The following is a 21,141-nucleotide window of genomic DNA, read 5'->3' on the forward strand; positions in this document are numbered from 1 at the left end:
CTTCCAAAGTCCCTTCCAACTCTATTATTCGGTTACTCTCTTCTGTTAACCAGAGATTTGAAGCGGCATCGTGAAAATATTCTGTCACCGGTTACGTCTTAATCGCTTTGCCATTTCAAATCGCTTGCCCGCTGAGAGTTTAAGGCCTCTGAACTTAAGAGGATTTAAGCGGAGCAGACGAGTAAAAAAATTTCACTGTTAGACACTGACTGCCCTTGTCTAAAAGGTATCCTTTGGTGTGACTGTGGGGCGGAGGGACAAAGGGGCAGCCAATTTTAAAACTGCTACGATTTCAGCTGCAGCTTAATCTCTTGAAAAGATGCACAGCTGGAGAATGACAGCTACATGGCTGGTGTATAAATGTGCAAAGGATATATGAAGATGGGAGGGTCGTTGTTATCTTCACCTTAACTTCTGAACATTTTTTATTAAAAGGCACAAGGAAGAACAAGATTAACATATTAACAGAGTTGGAAGGGACTTTATAGGTCATCTAGTCCAACCCCCCCGCTCAAGTATACCCCCCTACACTATTTCTGACAAATGGCAGTCCAATCTTTTCTTGAAAGTCTCAAGTGATGAAGCTCCCACAACTTCCGAAGGCAACTTCTGTTCCATGGGTTGATTGTTCTCACTGTCAGAAAGTTCCTCCTCATTTTTAGGTTGAATCTCTCCTTGATCAGTTTCCATCCATTATTCCTTGTCGGGCCTTCAGGTGCTTTGGAAAATAGGCTGAGCCCCTCTTCTCTGTGGCAGCCCCTCAAGTATTGGAAGACTGCTATCATGTCTCCCCTGGTCCTTCTCTTCACTAGACTAGCCATGCCCAGTTCCTGCAACCGTTCTTCGTATGTTTTAGCCTCCAGTCCCCTAATCATCCTGGTTGCTCTCCTCTGCACTTTTTCCAGAGTCTCAACATCTTTTTTATAGTGTGGTGACTAAAACTGGATGCAATACTCTAGGTGTGGTCTTACTAGGGCTTTATAGACTGGTATTAGTACCTCACTTGAGCTTGATTGTATCCCTCTATTAATGCAATTTAGGATTGCATTGGCTATTTTGGCTGCAGCAAGAGGGTTTCCTCTGGTTAGTTGGCAATCCCATTGTTCAACTAGGGCAGAGGTCTTCAAACTTGGCCACTTTAAGACTTGTGGACTTCAACTCCCAAGTCTTAAAGCGGCCAAGTTTGAAGATCTCTGAACTAGGGAATTCTAAACTCAAAGAGTTTTCAGCGCGATGGAAATCAGATACTTACTTATTGTTGTCTTACTTATTGGGACTTTATCAAGTAAAGTCCCATAGCAATCAATAATAGAGGCAAGTCCTCAACTTATGACCACAACTGAGCCCAAAATTTCCTTTGTTAAGGAAGAGAATTGTTAAGTGAGTGTTGCCCCATTTTATGACTCATTTTGAGCTCAAATGCGGTCGTAAGAAAAAGACTACCTGTATTTATTCTATTATTTACATGTAGACCTTGAGTTATGACTACAATTCAGCCCAAGATTTCTGTTCCTGTAAATTCTCCCTTGAAAGACTTTGCTGAAGGTGAATGAGAGGAATTCACTGTTTGTTTAATAGTTTTTAGTTTATTTGATTTATTAGTTTATTAGTTTATTTGATTTATTTGATTTAATAAAAGGGGTTTTGTCGGGACCAGGATTCTGCTTCGTGCTTTTTGGGGAAGCCTAGGTCAGAACAGACTGCCTGTATTCAGAAAAAGGAATGGATTTCATTTAGTTCTTAAGTTTTGGATCTTCTTCCCTCCATCTCTGATTGGAAGACTTTTAAAGGGAGCTTAAAGACCTTCTTTTATTACTGATGGTTTAAAGTCTGCTGTAAGCTACTTTTGTTTCTCTGACAATTCCCAGTAAGCTGTTTTAAATTATTGTGGATATACACAGTCAGCCCTAAGCCAGGGGGTTGTTTTAAAAGAATCTGCTTTACTGTGAAAATTTGAATTACACATAGTCCTTGGTTTAAGACAGTTGGAACCAAGGTGGCTATTCAGTGAGTCACATCTTATTTTTACCTCTTTTGCCCCAGTTGTTAAGTGAATCCAGTTTCTTCCCTTGTCTTTAGTTATCAGACGCCAGCTGGAAAGTTTGCAAATGGCAATGACGTGACCCCGGGATACTTGCCACCATTGTTAAAACATGACAATTGCCGAATGCCCGAATTCTGGTCACTAACTGTGAAAATGCCTCTGTGGTCTTATGTGTAAAGATTGGTCATAAGTCCAAGTTCTCGTCTGGACTATTGTAACGCTCTCTACATGGGGCTCCCCTTGGGGTGCACCCGGAGGCTCCAACTGGTGCAGAATGCAGCCACACGGGGGATTATGGGAACGACGGGGCGCTCCCATGTGACTCCTCTCCTGCACGAGCTGCATTGGCTTCCGGTGGACTTCCGGGTGCGCTTCAAGGTGTTGGTGATCACCTTTAAAGTGCTCCATGGCTTAGGGCCGGGGTACTTACGGGACCGCCTTCTGCCACCAATTGCCTCCCACTGGCCAGTTCGCTCCCACAGAGAGGGCCTCCTCAGGGTGCCGTGGGCCAGACAATGTCAGCTGGTGACCCCCAGGGGGAGAACCTTCTCTGTGGTGGCACCTACCCTCTGGAACAATCTACCCCCAGAGATACGAGTGATCCCAGACCTCTGGACTTTTCGTCGGGCCCTTAAAACCTATTTTTTTCAGTTAGCCGGGCTGTCCTGATTTTATGGTTGGTTTTTAAAATTTGATATTGATTTTAATTGAAATGTTTTAAATTATGGGCCAAACTTTATTTAATTATTTTAAATTTATTTTAACTTTTGTGTACAAATGTTTTATTTTGGCTGTTCACCGCCCTGAGTGTGAAAGGAGAAGGGTGGTATAGAAATCTGAAAAATAAATAAATAAATAAATAAATAAATAAATAAATAAATAAATAAATAAATAAATAAATAAGTCACTTTTTTTCAGTGTCACAACTTCAAAGGGTCGCTCAACGAATGGCTGTATGTCGAGGACTACCTGTAATTGTATTGGATTGATTTGTGGTTATTGTGTTACTGCTTTTATTTTCCACTGTGCTTTGGTAAAGGCACATATCATCATCATCATCATCATTAGTCTAGTTTGGACTTCCACCATTGGAAGGTTCGAAGGATCTGATTGGAGGACATATGTCTGCTTGTACTCGCACGAATCTCAGAAGCACCAGGGCGCTTCCGGGTTGAAAGAATTTGCCAGTGACATCACAATTGCCCAGGGGACACCCAGTTTGGGGCTCCTTTCATGTCCTGTTATGTGCCCATCAAAGCGGTAACTATCTATCTATCTATCTATCTACTTGCAAATGCATGCTTTCGAACGGCTTCATTAGCAGGAGCTGGAGCGAATGACGGGAACTCACCCTGTCACACAGCAGCATTCACCACAGCCAATTTGCCACAACTCGCCATGACCAACTCACTGCAGGCAATTTAACAATTCTATTTACCGTATTTTTCAGAGTATAAGACACACCTTAGTTTTTTGGGAGGAAAATAAGAAAAAAGCTGATAGGTGGGTGGATCACCCTCCCGGAATACCCACAATCAGCTGTTTCCAGAGGTGAATTTTAGCAACAGGTTCATTGGTTGTGAGCTCTGTGCCTTGCTTTTTTTTTCTGCCTCTGAAACTTCTGAAACTCTGTTTCAGAAAATCTTTTTTTTCTGCCTCTGAAAGCCTCCGAAACAGAGCTTCAGAAAAAAAAGGCTTTTTTTCTGAAGCTTCTTTCAGAGACTTTTATTCTAAAGGACTATCTGTACTCTGTTCAATCTCCTTTCTTTGGTATTGGTATATAGATTAACCTCTTCCGATCTGCTGGATATTTGTCATTCTCCAGATTTGTTAGCATAGTTTGGTTTACTGATTCTTCTTTTGTTGCTTGCCATATTATTTTAGATAAAAGCCTTTCAGAGGCTTTTTTTTCTGAAGCTTCTTTCAGTGGCTTCTTTCAGCCTCTGAAATCTCTGTTTGCGAGGCTGGGCAGGGCTACATTCGGAGTATAAGACGCACCCAGATTTTCACCCTCTTTTTGGGGAGAAAAAGGTGCGTCTTATACTCTGAAAAATATGGTAATTATTTACAATAAATAAAAATTATTTTACTTTTTGCCATTCGCATTTCATTCTGTCCCTCCTTTTGCATTCTTTCTTTAATGATTGTATTCCACCATTTTTTTTAATTTATTTTTTAAATTTGATTTATATGCCACCCTTCTCCGGAGACTCAGGGCGGCTTACAATGTGCTAAGCAATAGCCTTCATCCTTTTGTATATTTATACAAGGTCAGCTTATTGCCCTCACAACTGGGTCCTCAATTTACCTACCTTAGAAAGGATGGAAGGCTGAGTCAACCTTGAGCCTGGCGAAATTCGAACCTGCAGTAATTGCAGGCAGCTGGTCTTAATAACAGGGTGCCTTAGACCACTGTACTACCAAGGCTCTTGGTAGTGTATATTAGTGTAACTCTTGTCCCACCGCGAGTTGTCCTCTGGCGAGATGGCCGTGGCGAGTTGTCCTGCAAGCGAGTTGGCCATGGCAAGTTTGCCATGAATTGTCATAGACCCGCAGCACAGGGTCTCAAACGCGGGCTTGCTACTTGTCAACCCAGCATCCTAACCAAGCGAGCTACCGCGCTCCTATGTGGTTTCTAAGACGCGAAATCAGATTGTTGTGGCCTGTCAGCCTCTAGCCCTCCAGCAGCCAAATCAGATGAGAAGAAGGCATGGGAGTCAGGGTCAGCATCAAGGCAACCTGAGAGCTCCGAGAGGGAAGAGAGAATGGAGCTGGCAGAGAGAGAGAAAGAGAGGCGGAGCCTGGGCCGTCCGTCAGCCCTCAGATGGAGAATCAACAGCCCCGCAGGTCTGGAGGTGGCTGATAAGGAAGAGGAGGAACAGCTGGGTCCAGTGCCTGATGCACGGATGCGCAGAAGGCAGAGGAGAGGAGAGGAGAGCAGTGGAAATCTATGGGCTGATCCTTGGGATGGAAGAGCCAGCATTGCTAACGAAGCCCCACTCTAGCTCTGGGGATAAAAGGCAGGGGGCGGAGATGAACAGATGTGGCAGACAACTATCCATCTCCCTGCCGGACAGACTTCTTAGCCTGCGGTGAAAGAGAAACTTTTTGCTGTGGCTGCTGGCGCTCCTAATAAAGGAATCATTGCTTCAACTACAGGGGGTTTGTCGTGATTGGGGAGTTGGGTCAGAACATAGATCTGCACTTCCCAGAAGAATGAGCCTTGATGGTACAGTGGTTTAATGCACCCTGTTATTAACACAGCTGCAATTTCTGCTGGTTCGAATCTCTCCAAGGCTCAAGGTTGACTCAGCCTTCCATCCTTTCTAAGGTAGGTGAAATGAGGACCCAGTTTGTGGGGGCAATAAGCTGACTTTGTATAAAATATACAAAAGAATGAAGGCTATTGCTTAACGCATTGTAAGCCGCCCTGAGTCTCCGGAGAAGGGCGGCATATAAATCAAATTAAAAAAAAAAAAAAGACTGAAGTGGAAGAATTATTCTTTGTATTTGCAACCTTGTCCAAATTTACAATCCAGGCTGGAAGGATTTGAAGGGAACCAACCGACTGTGACTTGGGGGAATTCCAACTTTATGGGTCTGTTTAGCTGAACAGGTTTCCCCGAGTTCCTCCAGGATGGATTTCTCTCCACAGACCCTCCATGTTAGGATTTTTTAAGTGAAAGAATTAAAATGTCCACATCTGATTTTAAAGAAGTCACTGAGTTTATTTTTCTGCTCCTGGCTTGTAAAAAAAACACATTCGATTTTTTTTTTTTTTAAAAAAAAGAGCCTCTTTATATAAATATACAAATGCACATTTCTGGAAAAAAAATAATAAATAGAGAAGGAGCAATTATTACAAAAACCCATTTTATATATACATTTAACTTCACAGACAGAGCTTCAGGATCACTTCATAAGTTGGCACAGGTCACAGTTAAATTACCTCAAATTCTGTTCCTAAAGAACAAAGACAAAATGTCATTTCTATAGGGGGGAAAAAAAACCCCAAAGACTTTGGTTGAGATCGGCTAACCCATACGTAAAAAATTAGCAGTAGAAAAGTGCCTTGAGAAATCTGGTTTAAAAATAGGCATCCTTTCTTCTGAAGGAGCTAACATTCTCCTCAGATCATTTTATTTTGCTCAATGCAACACTTCAAACCAGACGTCTTCAAACTTGGCAGCTTTAAGACTTGTGGACTTCAACTCCCAGAATTGGGAGTTATAGCTGGCTGGAGAATTTTGGGAGTTGAAGTCCACAAGCCTTAAAGCTGCCAAGTTTGGGGACCCTTGCTTTAAACTCTCAAGGGTCTTCTGTGGGAATTTTGCAAACTTTGAAGAGTCGAACAACTTTATTCATTAATTACAAGAGGAGACAGACCTCATTTGGACATATCAAGAATGCTTAATCTATGTTAAAGTGTTCCCACGACAGTCATTGACTTACAACCACAATTGACCCCAAAGTTTCTGTTGCTAAAGAAGACAGTTGTTAAATGGCCATTTTACAACTTTTCTTGCCACACTTGTTAAGGGAATCTCTGCAGTTGTTAAGCTAGTGACACGGTTGTTAAGTGAATCTAGCTTCCCCATTGGCTTTGCTTGTCAGAAGGTCACAAAAGGTGATCCCATGACCCCGGGACACTGCAACTGTCGCGCGCAAAGCGCGTGCACAAAGAGGCGATCGCGCGCGAAGTGCGTGTACAAAGAGAACCAGTAGTAAAGCCAGTTAGAACCCACCACTGAAGCTACTAGTACATAAACAGAAGGAAAACTCCATTCTCTTCTAGCACTGATGAGGTTATCGAGTTGGGTAATGAAACGTCTGCAAAAAAAAACTCCAACCAAGCTCAGAGAGAACCAAGGACCCCACAGTGCTCTACATCATATGATTGGCTCTGTCTGCATTCACATTAATCTTGGTGTTGCAATAATGTGCAATCTGTTTTGACTGGGCCTGTAAAAGAGGCGTAGACCCCAAACATTGACCAAGGCAAGATGGCATAGGCACAACCAGAAAAGCTCTCTGAAAAGAGGCCAATTTTGTAACAGGTGGGTTTATTATTCCCTCCCAATAAATTATTCTTTTTTTAAAAAAAGTAGAAGCCATAAATATAGAAAGTTCTCTGAATTATCATTGATGCTGAGATAGTTTTTAGCAACCCCACAGATCCATCTTTAAACTACAAGCTCTTGCAAGCCCTGACAAGTGAGGAAGCCAGAGGAAAAAGTCTGCAGAAACATGTTTTGGTCTTTCGTCTTTCGTCGCAGCAAATGCTTTTTCCAGCTGGGTTGGTCCCTGATGGATCTAAGAGGCTTCTCAAGGAGGACATTTCAATGCCGATTTTATCCTGGTCTAAGAAAGGAAGAGGAAAAAAACAAAGAGCATGATTTAAGAGGCTCAAATTACAGCTTTGATGCGCTTTGACAATCATTTAAGATGAACTGGCCTCAAAGAGAAACAAGACGGGGGGGGGGGGGGAAACTCCCTCTAAAGATTTGTGGGAGGAGGCCAAGTTCCTGTCTCAGGCAGTTTCTGGGATGTTTCAGATTTGACTAATGGCCACTGAACCACAAATGGTCTTGTCATGCTTGAGGAGAACCACTGATGGAGACTTCCAGGTACCATAAAGCTAAATTTACTTTGTAGTGGGAAATGCTGAGTAAAGTGCCCAATTTTACCTAGGGACGGTCAAGAGTTCTCTTAGAGCAGGGTTTCTCCCAATCTTGGCAACTTTAAGATATGTGGACTGCTGTGATCAAAATCTTATTCTTTTATTTTTATATACAAGTTATCTACCATGTTGATTTGTTTAACCTCCTTTACAGATGTCCTTACCCCCAATTTGCAATTTGTATTCTTCAGATGCTTCACAGAAGGCCCCAAAATGGTCATCAGTAGCATCTTTGGACTTGAGATTTATTTCGATTTCCTCCTCTTCCTCCTCTTCTTCCTCCTCCTCCTTTCTTCTTCTCCTTCTCTACCACTTCCACCACCAATTTCTCCTCCTCCTCTTTTTCCTTGTCCACCATCACTATCTCTCTTCCTTTTCCTTGTCCACCATCTCCATCTCTCTTCCTTCTCCTCCTCCAGCACTATTTCTCCTTCTCCTCATGTGCCATCTTCACTTCTTTCCTTTCTCCTTCCTTTGTTCCTTGCCTTTTTGAGGTGTTAGGGAACTTAAAGGGCACACTGTTAGTCTAAATTTTGAGGATGTTCTGGATGTCCATTGCATCTTTCCAAACCTTCCCAAAATAGGTATTTTCCTATTTTTATAGTTTTAAATGATAATCCTGCCCAATAGATTTGGGGAACAATTGTCTTCTCTGTAACACACTTAGAAAACTCCTCGTGCTAATTGTGTTGCAAGCAATTAAATACTGAACTGGTATCAGGACTTACATTGTTCTGTTCCATTTTTGCCACCCTTCTCGGCATTTTACAAACCAGAGTTCTTGACTAGGAGATATGTTGGTCTTCCCAGGGACTTCTGCACAAAACACAAGCCTGAAACAAACAAAACGAAAGGTGTTTTAAGTCACATAGAACACAAGGACCTTTAAATGGAAAGTGATACTAAGCTATCTATTCCAACTTTGTAACTTTTCTTTGACAAAACTGTTAATTCCCAAATCATTGTTTTTCACCCTTGGCAAATTATGACATGTGGACTTCATCTCCCAGAATTCTTCAGCTAGCATACTGGCTGAGGAACTCTGGGAGTTGAAGTCCACATATTTTGAAGTTGGTAAGATTGAGAAACATTGTGCTAGAGCAGGGATGGGGAACCGTGGCCCTTTCTGGGAATTGAAGTCCACAAGTCATAAAAGGGCCCATGGTTCCCCACCCCAGTTGTAGAGAAATGGCTTCCTTCCATCTTCCTTCTTTCATTATCGTTCCCATCAGTGGTGGGATTCAAAAATTTTTACTACCAGTTCTGTGGGCATGGCTTGATGGACATAGTATGGTTTGGTGGACGTGGCTTGGTGGGTGTGGCAGGGGAAGGATACTGTAAAATTTCCATTCCCACCCTACTCCAGGGGAAGGATACTGCAAAATCCTCATTTCTTCCTGATCAGCTGGGACTCGGGAGGCAGAGAATAAAAGGGGGCAGGCCAATCAGAGGTAGTATTTACCAGTTCTCCGAACTACTCATAATTTCCGCTACTGATTCTCCAGAACTGGTCAGAACCTGCTGAATACCATCTCTGTTCCCCATGTGAGGCAAACTTTTTCTTTTGATTTTCCTAAATATTGGATTTAATATCTTACTTTTTTATTACATCAGAATGTCCACCTCCCATGCTATCTCTTCTATCATGTATCAGTGTTACTGTTTGGACATTTTCAGACTGATTTCAGACACAGAGAGGTTTCCACAAGAGTCATCATTTTGAAGGACAGCATGTATATATACTTTTGAAACAAATGCATGCATATTTGTTTAAAAGTAATGTACATGTTTTGGATTCTGCCTGCCTCTTCCTAGAGAGAGGAACTGGCCCAATATCACCCACAGAGTTTCTATAGCTGAGGCGATGGGGAGTCCTGGTGTTCTGACCCAGCTCTCCAAACACGACAAACTCTCTAAAGTTAACTCCTTTATTAGGAGCGCTAGCAACCCTGACAAAAAGTTTCTCTCTCAATGCTGGCTAACAAGTCCGACCAGCCGGGAGATGAATAGTTGTCTGCCACATCTATTCATCTCCGCCCCTGCCTTTTATCCGGAACAGCGGTGGCTCTTCCATCCTAAGGACTGGCCCATAGATTTCCACTGCTCTCCTCTCCTCTGCCTTCTGTGCCAGTGTCAGGCACTGGACCCAGCTGTTCCTCCTCTTCCTCATCAGCCACCTCCAGACCTGCGGGCCTGTTGACTCTCCATCTGAGGGCTGATGGGCAGCCCAGGCTCTGCCTCTCTCTCTCTCTCTCTCTCTCTGCCAGCTCCATTCCCTCTTCCCCCTCGGAGCTCTCAGGTTGCCTTGATGCTGATCCTGACTCCCACGCCTCTTCCTCCTCTGATTCGGCTGCTGGAGGGGCAAGCGGCCACAACACCTGGACTTACAATCACAGCTGAACTCAAAATTTCCATTGCTAAGCAGGGCAGTTGTTAAGTGAGCTGCGCCTCTTTTTATGACCTTTTTTTTGCTAGAGTTGTTAAGCAAATCACTGCAGTTATTAAGTGAATCATGCGATCATTAATCCAAATCTGGATTCCCCCATTGACTTTGCTTATTGGAAGCTAGCCGGGAAGGTGACAAATGGGGATCACATGATCCTAGGCCAGTGTAACTGTCATAAATACACGGCAGTTGCCAAACACTGAATTTTGATCACATGACGATGAGAAGGCTACAATGGTGTGAGTGTAAAAACCGGTCATAAGTCAGTTTTTCAGTGCTGTTGTAACTTCAGATGGTCACTAAATGAATGCTTGTAAATTGAGGACTACCTATATCAGGGGTGTCAAACTCAAGGCCCAGCGGCCGGATAAGGCCCATGGGATGCATAGATCGGGCCCACAGGACCGCCCTGGAAACAGCGAAGGACCAGCCCAGGGGTGGGTTCTATTTACCTTTACTACCGGTTCGCAACGGGATCGCGAACCTTCTGCGCATGCACAGAACGCTGATGATGACATCAGGGGTGGTAGGCGGGGCCTCCCGCCGGTTTCACTACCGGTTCTTGAGAACCGGTCCAAACCGGGGGCAGCCCACCACTAGACCAGCCCATGATGCCGTTGCCAGCAAAAACGGAGCTGGCAGAGGGTTGCAGGAGACTGTCACAGCCGGAAACAGAACTTGTGTGGCTCTCCCAAGCTCCGTTTTCGTTGACAGAGGGTTGCAGGAGGCAACAGAGCTTGGGAGCCCGTTTTCGCTGGCAGAGCCACGAGCCTTGGTAGTACAGTCGTCTAAGGCACCCTGTTAGTAAGCTGGTTATTAAGACCAGCTGCCTGCAATTACTGCAGGTTCGAATCTCGCCAAGGCTCAAGGTTGACTCAGCCTTCCATTCTTTCTAAGGTAGGTGAAATGAGGACCCAGTTTGTGGGGGCAATAAGCTGACTTTGTATAAATATACAAAAGTATGAAGGCTATTGCTTAACGCATTGTAAGCCTCCCTGAGTCTCCGGAGAAGGGCGGCATATAAATCAAATTTAAAAAAAAAAAAAAAGAGTGCTGGGGCCACCACAGGCACCTCTGACATGAGTGATGTCGAGCTGGCCACACCCACCCTGGCCACCCCCCCCCCGAGATCAAACACAACCCTGATGTGGCCCTCAATGAAATCAAGTTTGACACCCCTGACCTATACATTACTCTGGTTCTTGGGATGAGAGGGAGGCCCAAAGTCCCTCAGGAGCTTCCATGACTGAGGGTGAAATGAATTTAGGTCTCCTCACTCCTAGTCTCAAATATTCACCAACAGTCCATGTTTGTTCTAGAACCCAGAGAGAGAGGGGCTGGCTTAAAGTCAAAAAAACAGAACCAAGGTCTCCTTGTTCCTAACCCAACATTTCAACTGCTACACCATAATGGCGCTCGCCACAATTGCAACACAGAGTTGTGGTTCTTCCGAATGTCCAATTTTGCAAGCCGACAGGAGAACAGCAGCATCCTACCCTCCTACTACTGGGGCGGTCTTTGAGGAATGTCTCCCTCGAGATGGTGAGAGTTAAATTCTTGGATTCGCTCCAGATTAGCAAACTAATGGAATGTAAGCCTGGATGAGGATCAGTTGACTATACACAGAAGAGATTTGATAACAATAGGCTGCTCGCTTCTGATTTGTTGACCTTTGTGTGACTCTAGAAAGCATAGATAAAAATACCGATAAAGGAGAATATTTGTAGCTCGGAGGGGTCCTTGGTGCTCTCTGAGCTTGGTTGTTTTCTTTCAGGCATTTCATTACCCAAACTAGGTAACATCATCAGCATTGATGCACTGGTGATGTTACCTAGTTTGGGTAATGAAATATTTCCGTGGTGGGTTCCTCCCGGTTCCACCGAGCCGGTAGCGGTGACAATATTATGTCACCGAAACGGTTCTGCCCCCCCCCACCGTTATTCTTACCTTTTATTTGGCCCCACCCCCAATCTATTGCTGCCTCCTGAGTCCCAGCTGATGGGCTATAAGGAAAAAAACTGTTTAAACTCTTGCCGCGGGGCTTCAAAGGGCCGCCCTACAGCTGATCAGTGGTAAAAGGCAGTTTGGTGGTAGACCGGTGCCTCCAAAAACAAATGAGTAGACCGGTGCATGCAAAAATAAATGGGTAGACCAGTGCCTGCAAAAATACATGAGTAGACTGGTGCCTGCAAAAATACATGAGTAGATCAGTACAGCTCTGCAAGCAGTTAAAAGCCTGGTAGACTTGTACCTCTGCTAAATCCTAAAGAATTGTCACATGACCATCAAGCCACGCCCACAAAATAAGCCACGCCCACAGAACCTGTAGTAAAAAAATTTAGAACCCACCCCTGAAATATCTGCAAGGAAACAACCTAGCTCAGAGAGCACCAAGGATCCCCATAGATAAAAATTCTTACTGGGTAGATAGATAAATATGAAGTTTTAAAATCAAGCACACAAAGAGATAACAGAGAGAGCTTTTTCTCTGGGTCATTCACATTTCCTCCGACAGATACTTTCTACGAAGAGTTCGTTGACATCTATTATCATTGAAAAACCAAAAGTTTTATAGATTGGGGATGGTTTAAATTATATTTATGGGAAAAGAGCAGATGAACAGACTGTTTCCCTTAAATTAATTTTCCAGTTTGTAAAAAAGTTATTCCAACTATATCCTTGAGTCCATTTGTAAAGATGTGGGTTTGAAGGCAGAGGTCCTTCAAACTTGGCAGCTTTAAGACTGGTGGACTTCAACTCCCAAAATGAGAATTCTGGGTTAGGGTCATGAGAATTCTGGGAGTTGAAGTCCACCAGTCTTAAAGCTGCCAAGTTTGAAGGACCTCTGGCTTAAGGTATTATTCAAGCCTTTTTTTTTTTTTGCTAACTAAAATCCTGCTTCTAAAAGCAATTTTGATTTATCACCTGAACATGAAACCAGATTATGAGGATTCACAACTAAAATAGCTACTAGAATGTATTCACTGCTTTTTTAACATCATTTTCTTATTTTTTTTTAATATCATTTTTAACATCCTATCATCCCCTTTCAAACCCCTTTCTTTGCACTTTATTTCACCTGATTTTGATTTCCAGGGGTGTGGGTGGGAGTTTGTTTTAATTTTTGAAAAAAGAAATGCCTAAGAGCAAAATAGAGCTAGTCCTCGACTTATTCCGTCAGCCAAACAATGTCGGCTGGCGACCCCTAGGGGGAGAGCCTTCTCTGTGGGGGCACCTACCATCTGGAATGAGCTCCCCCCAGAGATACGGAGGATCCCGGATCTGCGCACCTTCCGCCGCGCTGTGAAGACCTTTTTATTCCATCAGGCGGGCTTGGCCTAATCTCTTCCCTTTTTAAATATGTAAATTTTAATCTGTTTTTAAATTATTGGGGTGTTTTAATTTGTCTGGGCCAAAATGATTTAATTTGATTTTATCTGGTTTTTTTAATTTTTTGTATCTATGTTATTTTATTGTTGGCTGTTCACCGCCCTGAGTCCTTCGGGAGTAGGGCGGTATACAAATCAAATAAAACATAAAACAAAACAAAACATTCCCACAATTGGAACTAACATTTACATTGCTAAGCAAGGGGGTCATTAAGCCAGTTGCTTCCTGATTTTACGATATATATTTTTTTGTCACGGTTAAAAGAATCATTGCAGGCGTTATTTGAATCCCATGGTCATTAAGCGAATCCAGCTTCCCCCATTGAGTTTGCTTCTCTGGGAACATGCACCTTCATGTTCTCGATTTACGATCCCAAATTTGTGTTCCTAAGCGAGGCATTTGTTAAGTGAGTTTTGTCTCATTTTATGACCTTTCTTGCCACATTTGTTAAGTGAATCACGCCAGCTGCTAAGTTAGTAACGGGTTGTTAAGTGAATCTGGCGTCCCCATTGACTTTGCTTGTCAGAAAGTTGCCAAAGAGTGACTTGACCCCGGGGACACTGCAACCATCATAAATATGAATCAGTTGCCAGGCGCCTGAATTTTGATCACGTGACCACAGGGATACTGCAACGGTCAGGTGTGAAAAACGTTCACAAGTCCCTTTTTTCGGTGCCGTTGGAACTTTGAGCGGTCACTAAATGAACCGTTGTAAGTCGAGGACTACCTGTACATAAACGTACATGCACGGGTGAATTGTTTAGTTCAAACTGAGCATCCCTTCCCTCCCAGCCATTTCGACCAACAGAAATAGACTGTGGGATGTTACACCACTTGCTCCCCACTGGTGATCCTTCACCAAGATCCTTACTTCTTCTGCGTTTCGCCCGACTTCACGCGGATCCGTCTGATCTGCAGTTCTTTGGATGAGGGATCGGACTTGGACCAGTATTTTTTCATTTGGCTCCAAAAGTTGTACCAGGACTTAGTGGTGATTTCCCAGGTGAGTTTGATCTTTAGAATATCACCCAAATCCTCTCCTGTGTAGACCAGGAAGGTGTTTGTATAGTTCAGGCCAATTTGATCGGATCTGAAAAGGAAGCCAACATTGAACAGATGATCATTCCTCCACCAGCTCAGCCTTGTTCCAGAGGGAAGACGGCAAGGGGTTCAAGAGTTAAGCTGATGAGATGGATTAGACCAGTGGTGAAATCCAACTTTTTTTACTACTGGTTCTGTGGGCGTAGCTTGGTGGGCGTGGTATGGCTTGGTGGGCGTGGCAGGGGAAGGATACTGCAAAATCCCCATTCCCACCAGGGGTAGGTTCTACTTACCTTTACTACCAGTTCGCAACGGGGCATGTGCAGAAGCATGCGCAGAAGCATTTTGATGACGTTGGGGTCGGTGGGCGGAGCCTCCCGCCGGTTTTACTACCGGTTCTATAGAACCGGTGCGAACCGGGGGCAACCCACCACTGATTCCCACCCCACTCCTGGGGGAAGGATATTGCAAAATCTCCATTCCCACCCCACTCTGGGGCCAGCCAGAGGTGGTATTTGCCGGTTCTCCAAACTGCTCAAAATGTCCGCTACCAGTTCTCCAGAACCTGTCAGAACCTGCTGGATTTCACCCCTGGATTAGACCCACGAGCTGGAAGTTCCCAATCGTTATTTCAAATTTTAGGGGTGCTAATACATGCGGTGTAGGAACACAAAGACATTTGAGAACTTCCCTGAATATCGGAATATCAGGATAGAACTGGAAGGTACCTTTGAGGTCTTCTAGTCTAGCCTTCTACTCCAGCAGGAGATCCTATACCCGTGATGGCGAATCTATGGCACGGGTGCCACAGGTGTGGCACGCGGAGCCATATTGGTGGGCACGTGAGTGTTGCCCTAACTCAGCTCCAGTGCATGTGTGCACCGGCCAACTGATTTTCAGGCCTTCCGGTCCCACTGGAAGTCGGAAAACTGGCTGTTTCCGGCCTCCGGAAGGATGGGGAAGGCTGTTTTTGCCCTCCCCAGACTCCTAGAAAGCCTCTGGAGCCTGGGGAGGTGGAAAAATGGGCCCACCGGGCCATCGTGTGCCAAAAGTAGGGGGAAGTGTATGTGTGGGGGGTCACGTGCCCATGCACAGGAGAGCGGGCAGATTGAATTATGGATGTGGGCACACGCACCCACGACCCCCCACGCGACCCCCACTTTTGGCACACGACGGCAAAAAGGTTAGCCATCACTGTCCTATACCATTTCAGACAATGTGTCTTCCTTGTGGCAACCTCTCAAATACTGGAATACTGCTATCATGTCACCCCTAGTCCTTCTTTTCACTAGACTAGCCAAACCCAAGTCCTTCATATGTTTTAGTCCCCAGGCCTTTAATCATCTTAGTTGCTCTTCTCTGCACTTTTTCCAAAGTCTCAACATCTTTTTTTGTAACGTGGTGACCAAAACTGGACACAGTATTTCAGGTGTGGTCTTACCAAGGCTCTGGACTGTTCCCCTCTTTAAAACAAGGGATCTACCAAGTCTTCCTAGGACAGAGTTGAGGAAACAAAACATGGAAGTGGCCTTCTTAGAAAAAACAATCTCAACTTTAACGAGAATGACTGATATTTGAAATTTTCCACTTACACTTCCAGAGGTAGAGGTTCAGAATCTCCACTGGTCCCATAGAAGGTGACGGAAAATGCTGGTTCGGTTTCTCCCAGACTTTTGTAGCTGAAGACATGGATCTTCAGCTGATAGTGGAAAACTGTGGGAAGACAAGAGCCCAAAATTAGACTTGCAAATTTGTGGTAACATAAACAGACATGGCTTGCAAGGGGAGGGTCCAAGGGGCAGAGGATCTGAGTGCCATATCTGTTGTTGGGGCCCCAAACTAGAAGACTAGAGACAGAAGTGATATTCAGCCGGTTCAGATCGGTTCGCCCGAACTGGTAGCGGAAATTACGGGTGGGCCCACCACCAACCCCAGCTCTAGGGGGTTAGGCACATTTTTGAGGGCGAGTGCATGCATAGAAAGTACACATGTGAGCAAAGCACATGTGCAGAATGCTGGGCACATGTGTGGAAGGCAGGTGCATGTGTGAACCAGGCGCATGCGCACGCGGGGCAAACCAATAGTAACATAATCTGAAACTGACCGCTGACTAGAGAGAACCAGAAAAGCAGTAGGGCATGGATGTTGGATTCCCTACTACACGGAGGAGAAAGAAGGCAGCTGTCTTTGATCCACAGCAAAGCTCTTGCACACCGGTAAATTAATTGTAGGCAGTCCATGGACCATGAGCACAATCGAGTCCAAAAGTTCCATCGCAAGACAGTTGTTAAGCGAGTTTTGCATCATTTTAGGACCTTTCTTGCCATCATCGTTAAGTGAATCACTGCAACTGTTAAGTTAGTAACACAGTCGTAAAGTGAATCTGGCTTTCCAATGGACTGGGGAACGGCACTGAAAAAAAATGACTTATGGTTGTTTTTCACACAGTAACCCCACAGTCACCTGATCAACATTTGGACGCTTGGCAACTGGCTCATATTTATGACGGTTGCAGTGTCCCAGGGTCATAGGATCCTCTTTTGCTACCTTCTGACAAGCAAAGTCAACGGGAAAGCCAGATTCACCTAACAACCGTGTTACTAACTTAACAACTGCAGTGATTCACTTAACAATTGTGACAGGAAAGGTCACAGAATGGGGCAAAACTCACTTAACCACTGTCTCGCTTAGCAACGGAAATTTGACTTACGAACAAAATTGAGCCCCAAATTTTCACCTTACCTTTGAAAGGCATGCCAGCCCTTGTCTTGAGGTACATCTTGCTGTTGCGCTTGTTCCTCATCTTCTTGGTGTTGTATCCGATGCCGTTACAGCGATTCTTCCGACAGCTCAAGCAAATGCCCTTCTTGAAGCGTCCGGAATCCGTGCATTGGAAGGCAAAACTCTGCTTGTCCTTGTTCACAAGCGAGTCCACAAAGAGGTGCACTGACCGCTCGTGTTCGCATATCACAAGGTCCCCAAGCTCTAGAGAGGGGGGAGATGGAGCACAGAAATCATTAGGATTTTGGCGTCTCAGTGGACAATCACTTAAACATGAGCCTGTTGGGTGTGGCAGCAGCCAAAAAAGCGAATACAATCCTTGGTTGTATAAACAGAGGAACAGAATCAAAATGACGTGAAGTATTAGTATTAGTACCGCCTTATAAAGCCTTAGTAAGACCACACCTGGAATACCGCATCCAGTTTTGGTCACCACTTTACAAAAAAGATGTTGAGACTTTGGAAAAAGTGCAGTGAACAGCAAATAAGGTGATTAAAGGCCTGGACACTAAAACATATGAAGAACGGTTGCAGGAATTGGGTTTATCTAGTTAATGACATTGTTAAGGATATTCTTGGCTCATAACCGCCCTGAGTCCTATTGGAGAAGGGCGGTATATAAATGGAAACAAATAAATAAATAAATAAATAACCAATGTTGTTGGTTATTGAGCAGAGTACCCTTTGAGTAAACGCATGAAAAGCGACTGGGAATGGTTGTGAACAATCACAGTTAAACATACAAACACACTGAGTTGTTGTAGTCTTTTACTTTTAGAAAAAGTAAAGCAAAATCCAAAAACAATCCAAGTCATACACAGATAAGACGAGAGTTAAAAGATCAATCCAGGGATATTTCAAGTACAAAGTCTTCTTACCAGTTGTAGTCATACACATTAAAACAGTTCTTCTTGAGTTTCAAACAGGAACAAGTTCAATATCAAAACATTCAATAAATAGTAGAAAGCAACATGTAGCTATGATCAAACAGTGATCATGCAGAGAGATCAGGTAGAGAGTTACAGCAAATAAGCAGGTAAAATGGTGTAGTGTCCACACAAGCCATGATCCTGACTTCCCTTAAGTACATTGGCTACAGAGCTTAGCCATTCAGGATACAGGATGATGCAATACAGCCTTAAAGCAATATAATACCTTTCTGACTGCAAACATACATTGTTGGTTTATATATTGCCTGACCAACTAGTTAGACAAATAACCATTTCCTAACAGACATAACAGTGTTCCAGTATTTGAGGAGCTGCCACAAAGAAGAGAGGAAGTCAATTTATATTCCAAAGCACCAGAGGTCAGGATAAGAAACAATGGATGGAAACTAATCAAGGAGAGAAGCAACATGGAATTAAGGAGAAAGTTTTTAACAGTGAGAACAATTAATCAGTGGAACGACTTGCCTCCAGAAGTTGTGCTTGCTCCATCACTGAAGCTTTTAAAGAAGAGATCGGACAACCATTTGTCTGAAATTCTATAGGGTTTCCTGCCTGAGCAGAGGGGTTAGACTAGAAGACCTCCAAGATCCCTTCCAACTCTGTTATTCTCAGAGGTGGGATTCACATACTGTAGCAACCGGTTCGCCCAGCACCGGAAATGTGAGTGGGCACCGTCCACACATACGTGCAGCAGAGGTGGGTTCTACTTATCTTTATTACCGGTTCGCAATGGGATCACGCACACACGTGAGTGAATGACAACATCCGGGTGGGTGGGCAGAGCTTTCCCCCGGTTATACTACCGGTTCGCAAGAACCGGACTGAACCGGAGGTGACCCACCACTGGTGTGCGGCATCACAAAACACAACAATTTGCTCGCACATGCCGTCCACACGTACATATGTCAAACAACACAGCAATTTGCTCGCACGTGCCGTCCACACGTATGTGCGATGTCAAACAACACTGAATTTGCTCGCACGCTCCATCCAAACGTACATGTGACATCAAACAACACGGCAATTTGCTCACACGCGCTGTCCACACATACAAGCGACGTCAAACAACATGGCAATTTGCTCACACGCGCTGTCCACACATACAAGCGATGTCAAACAACACGGCAATTTGCTCACACGCGCCATCCACACGTACGTGCGACGTCAAACAACACGGCAATTTGCTCGCACACGCCGTCCACGCGTACGTGCGACATCAAACAACACAGCAGTTTGCTCGCACGCTCTGTCCACATGTACGTGTGATGTTAAACAACACGGCAATTCGCTCGTGCGCGCTGTTCACACTTACACGCAACATCAAAAACACGGGACTGCATCCGGGTGGGTGGGCAGGCCCACCCGCAGGTCGTCACTAGGTCATCACTACCAGTTCGCCTGAACCAGCTGAATACCACCTCTGGTTATTCTGTTACCTTGTGTAGGCACTGCCACACTTCACATGGACCCATAGCAGCATATAATTTTTATATTAATGTAAAATATATTTTCACTGGAGGTTTTTAAGAAAAGACTGGTCAGCCACTTGTCTGAAATGGGATAGGGCAGAGGCCCACAACCATTTGGGCACCAGGGTATGGTTCTGTGGAGAAAGGTTTTTCCGCGGATCAGAGGGGGCGTCGTTTTGAATGCTGCCCATATCCCGCAAATGGGGCTTCACTTGTTTGCACAGACTGGTTGCTGGCATCTCACAGACCAGTGCCAGTTCACGGACTGGGGGTTGGGGACCCCTAGGTGTTAGGATATGGTTTGAGCCTAACAAGTTGTCCAGGCAATATATGTGTTCTGTGACTTTAATATGAATATGTATTGTGTGACTTTAAGGCTTTACTGCTGAATCATTGTAATGCTGAGTCATGCTGTAATTAGATAATGACTGGTTGTGAATGTATTTAAGAAAGGTACTGTAACTGTTCAGTTGCTGCTATGATATGCTGCCATTGTGTATGGAGCTGATGTGATATGCTACCATTGAGAGGAGTTGCTATCTGCTAATCATGGTTTGATGGATCTGCTACCATCGTGGTTTGTGAACCAGAGTGAGTTTGTTATTCTAACCAACTACTGTTTGTTGGGTAAGAAGATTCTGTAACTACTGGACTGATTTAACTGGCAAAGACTTGGAATTTGTTTAAAGACTGTGAGACTGTTTTTCTACTATAAAGTAAGCGTTTGATAAACCAATTTGCATAACTCTTATTCATTGCTCTCAGCAACGTTTCCTTGTGCATTTACTCTGCTGGTGGGTAACACAACACCAATATCCTTAACACTAGGTCTCCTACTTATGCAGTGGGTTGGACTAGAACAGGGGTCTCCAACCTTGCCAACTTTAAGACTTGTGGACTTCAACTTTGGTTCAGAGCTTTGCTGGTTGAGGAATTCTGGGAGTCGAAGTCCACAAGTCTTAAAGTTGCCAAGGTTGGAAATCCCTGGACTAGAAGACCTCCAAGGTCCCTTCCATCTCTATTCCGAATTGAATTGCAATGCCAAAACACCTCTTTCGCATTCTCCTGCTCAGCCAAAAGAGAGAAGCGTTTGCCCATGGGCAGCAGCGAAATTTATGGTTCTCGGTGGTTTTCGGAGCGCAGCGCAAGCACGAGCTCAGCTTGGCCAAGAACCAGACAGGCCACTAGCCAAGAAGGTTGCAGTGCAACCCAAAGGACACACATATCATTTAAATAATAAGGACGGCGCAGAACCAGTTGGAAACATTTCATAAACTGAAATGGCTTTGTATTTTTGGCTGGGAAGGCATGAGTTTTCCAAGCGGCTGCCAATTATCACA

General features: G+C 44.3%; 1 protein-coding gene across 1 annotated transcript in view; it reads right to left on the reverse strand.

Annotated features, from left to right (window-relative positions):
• Positions 1 to 7,395: 7,395 nt before the first annotated feature.
• Positions 7,396 to 21,141, reverse strand: part of LIPG (lipase G, endothelial type) — a 41,966-nt gene continuing 28,220 nt past the window's right edge. Inside the window, exons 6-10 of the mRNA XM_070934568.1 lie at positions 17,344 to 17,586; positions 16,194 to 16,314; positions 14,432 to 14,650; positions 8,453 to 8,557; positions 7,396 to 7,405 (exon numbers count right to left, since the gene is read on the reverse strand). Of these exons, the coding sequence (XP_070790669.1) occupies positions 7,396 to 7,405; positions 8,453 to 8,557; positions 14,432 to 14,650; positions 16,194 to 16,314; positions 17,344 to 17,586 (698 nt within the window). The remainder of the gene's footprint in view (positions 7,406 to 8,452; positions 8,558 to 14,431; positions 14,651 to 16,193; positions 16,315 to 17,343; positions 17,587 to 21,141) is intronic.

The sequence above is a fragment of the Pituophis catenifer genome, unplaced genomic scaffold (genome assembly GCF_029215685.1).
Source record: "Pituophis catenifer annectens isolate HBS135680 unplaced genomic scaffold, rPitCat1.0.hap2 SCAF_2, whole genome shotgun sequence".
NCBI lineage: Eukaryota > Metazoa > Chordata > Lepidosauria > Squamata > Colubridae > Pituophis > Pituophis catenifer.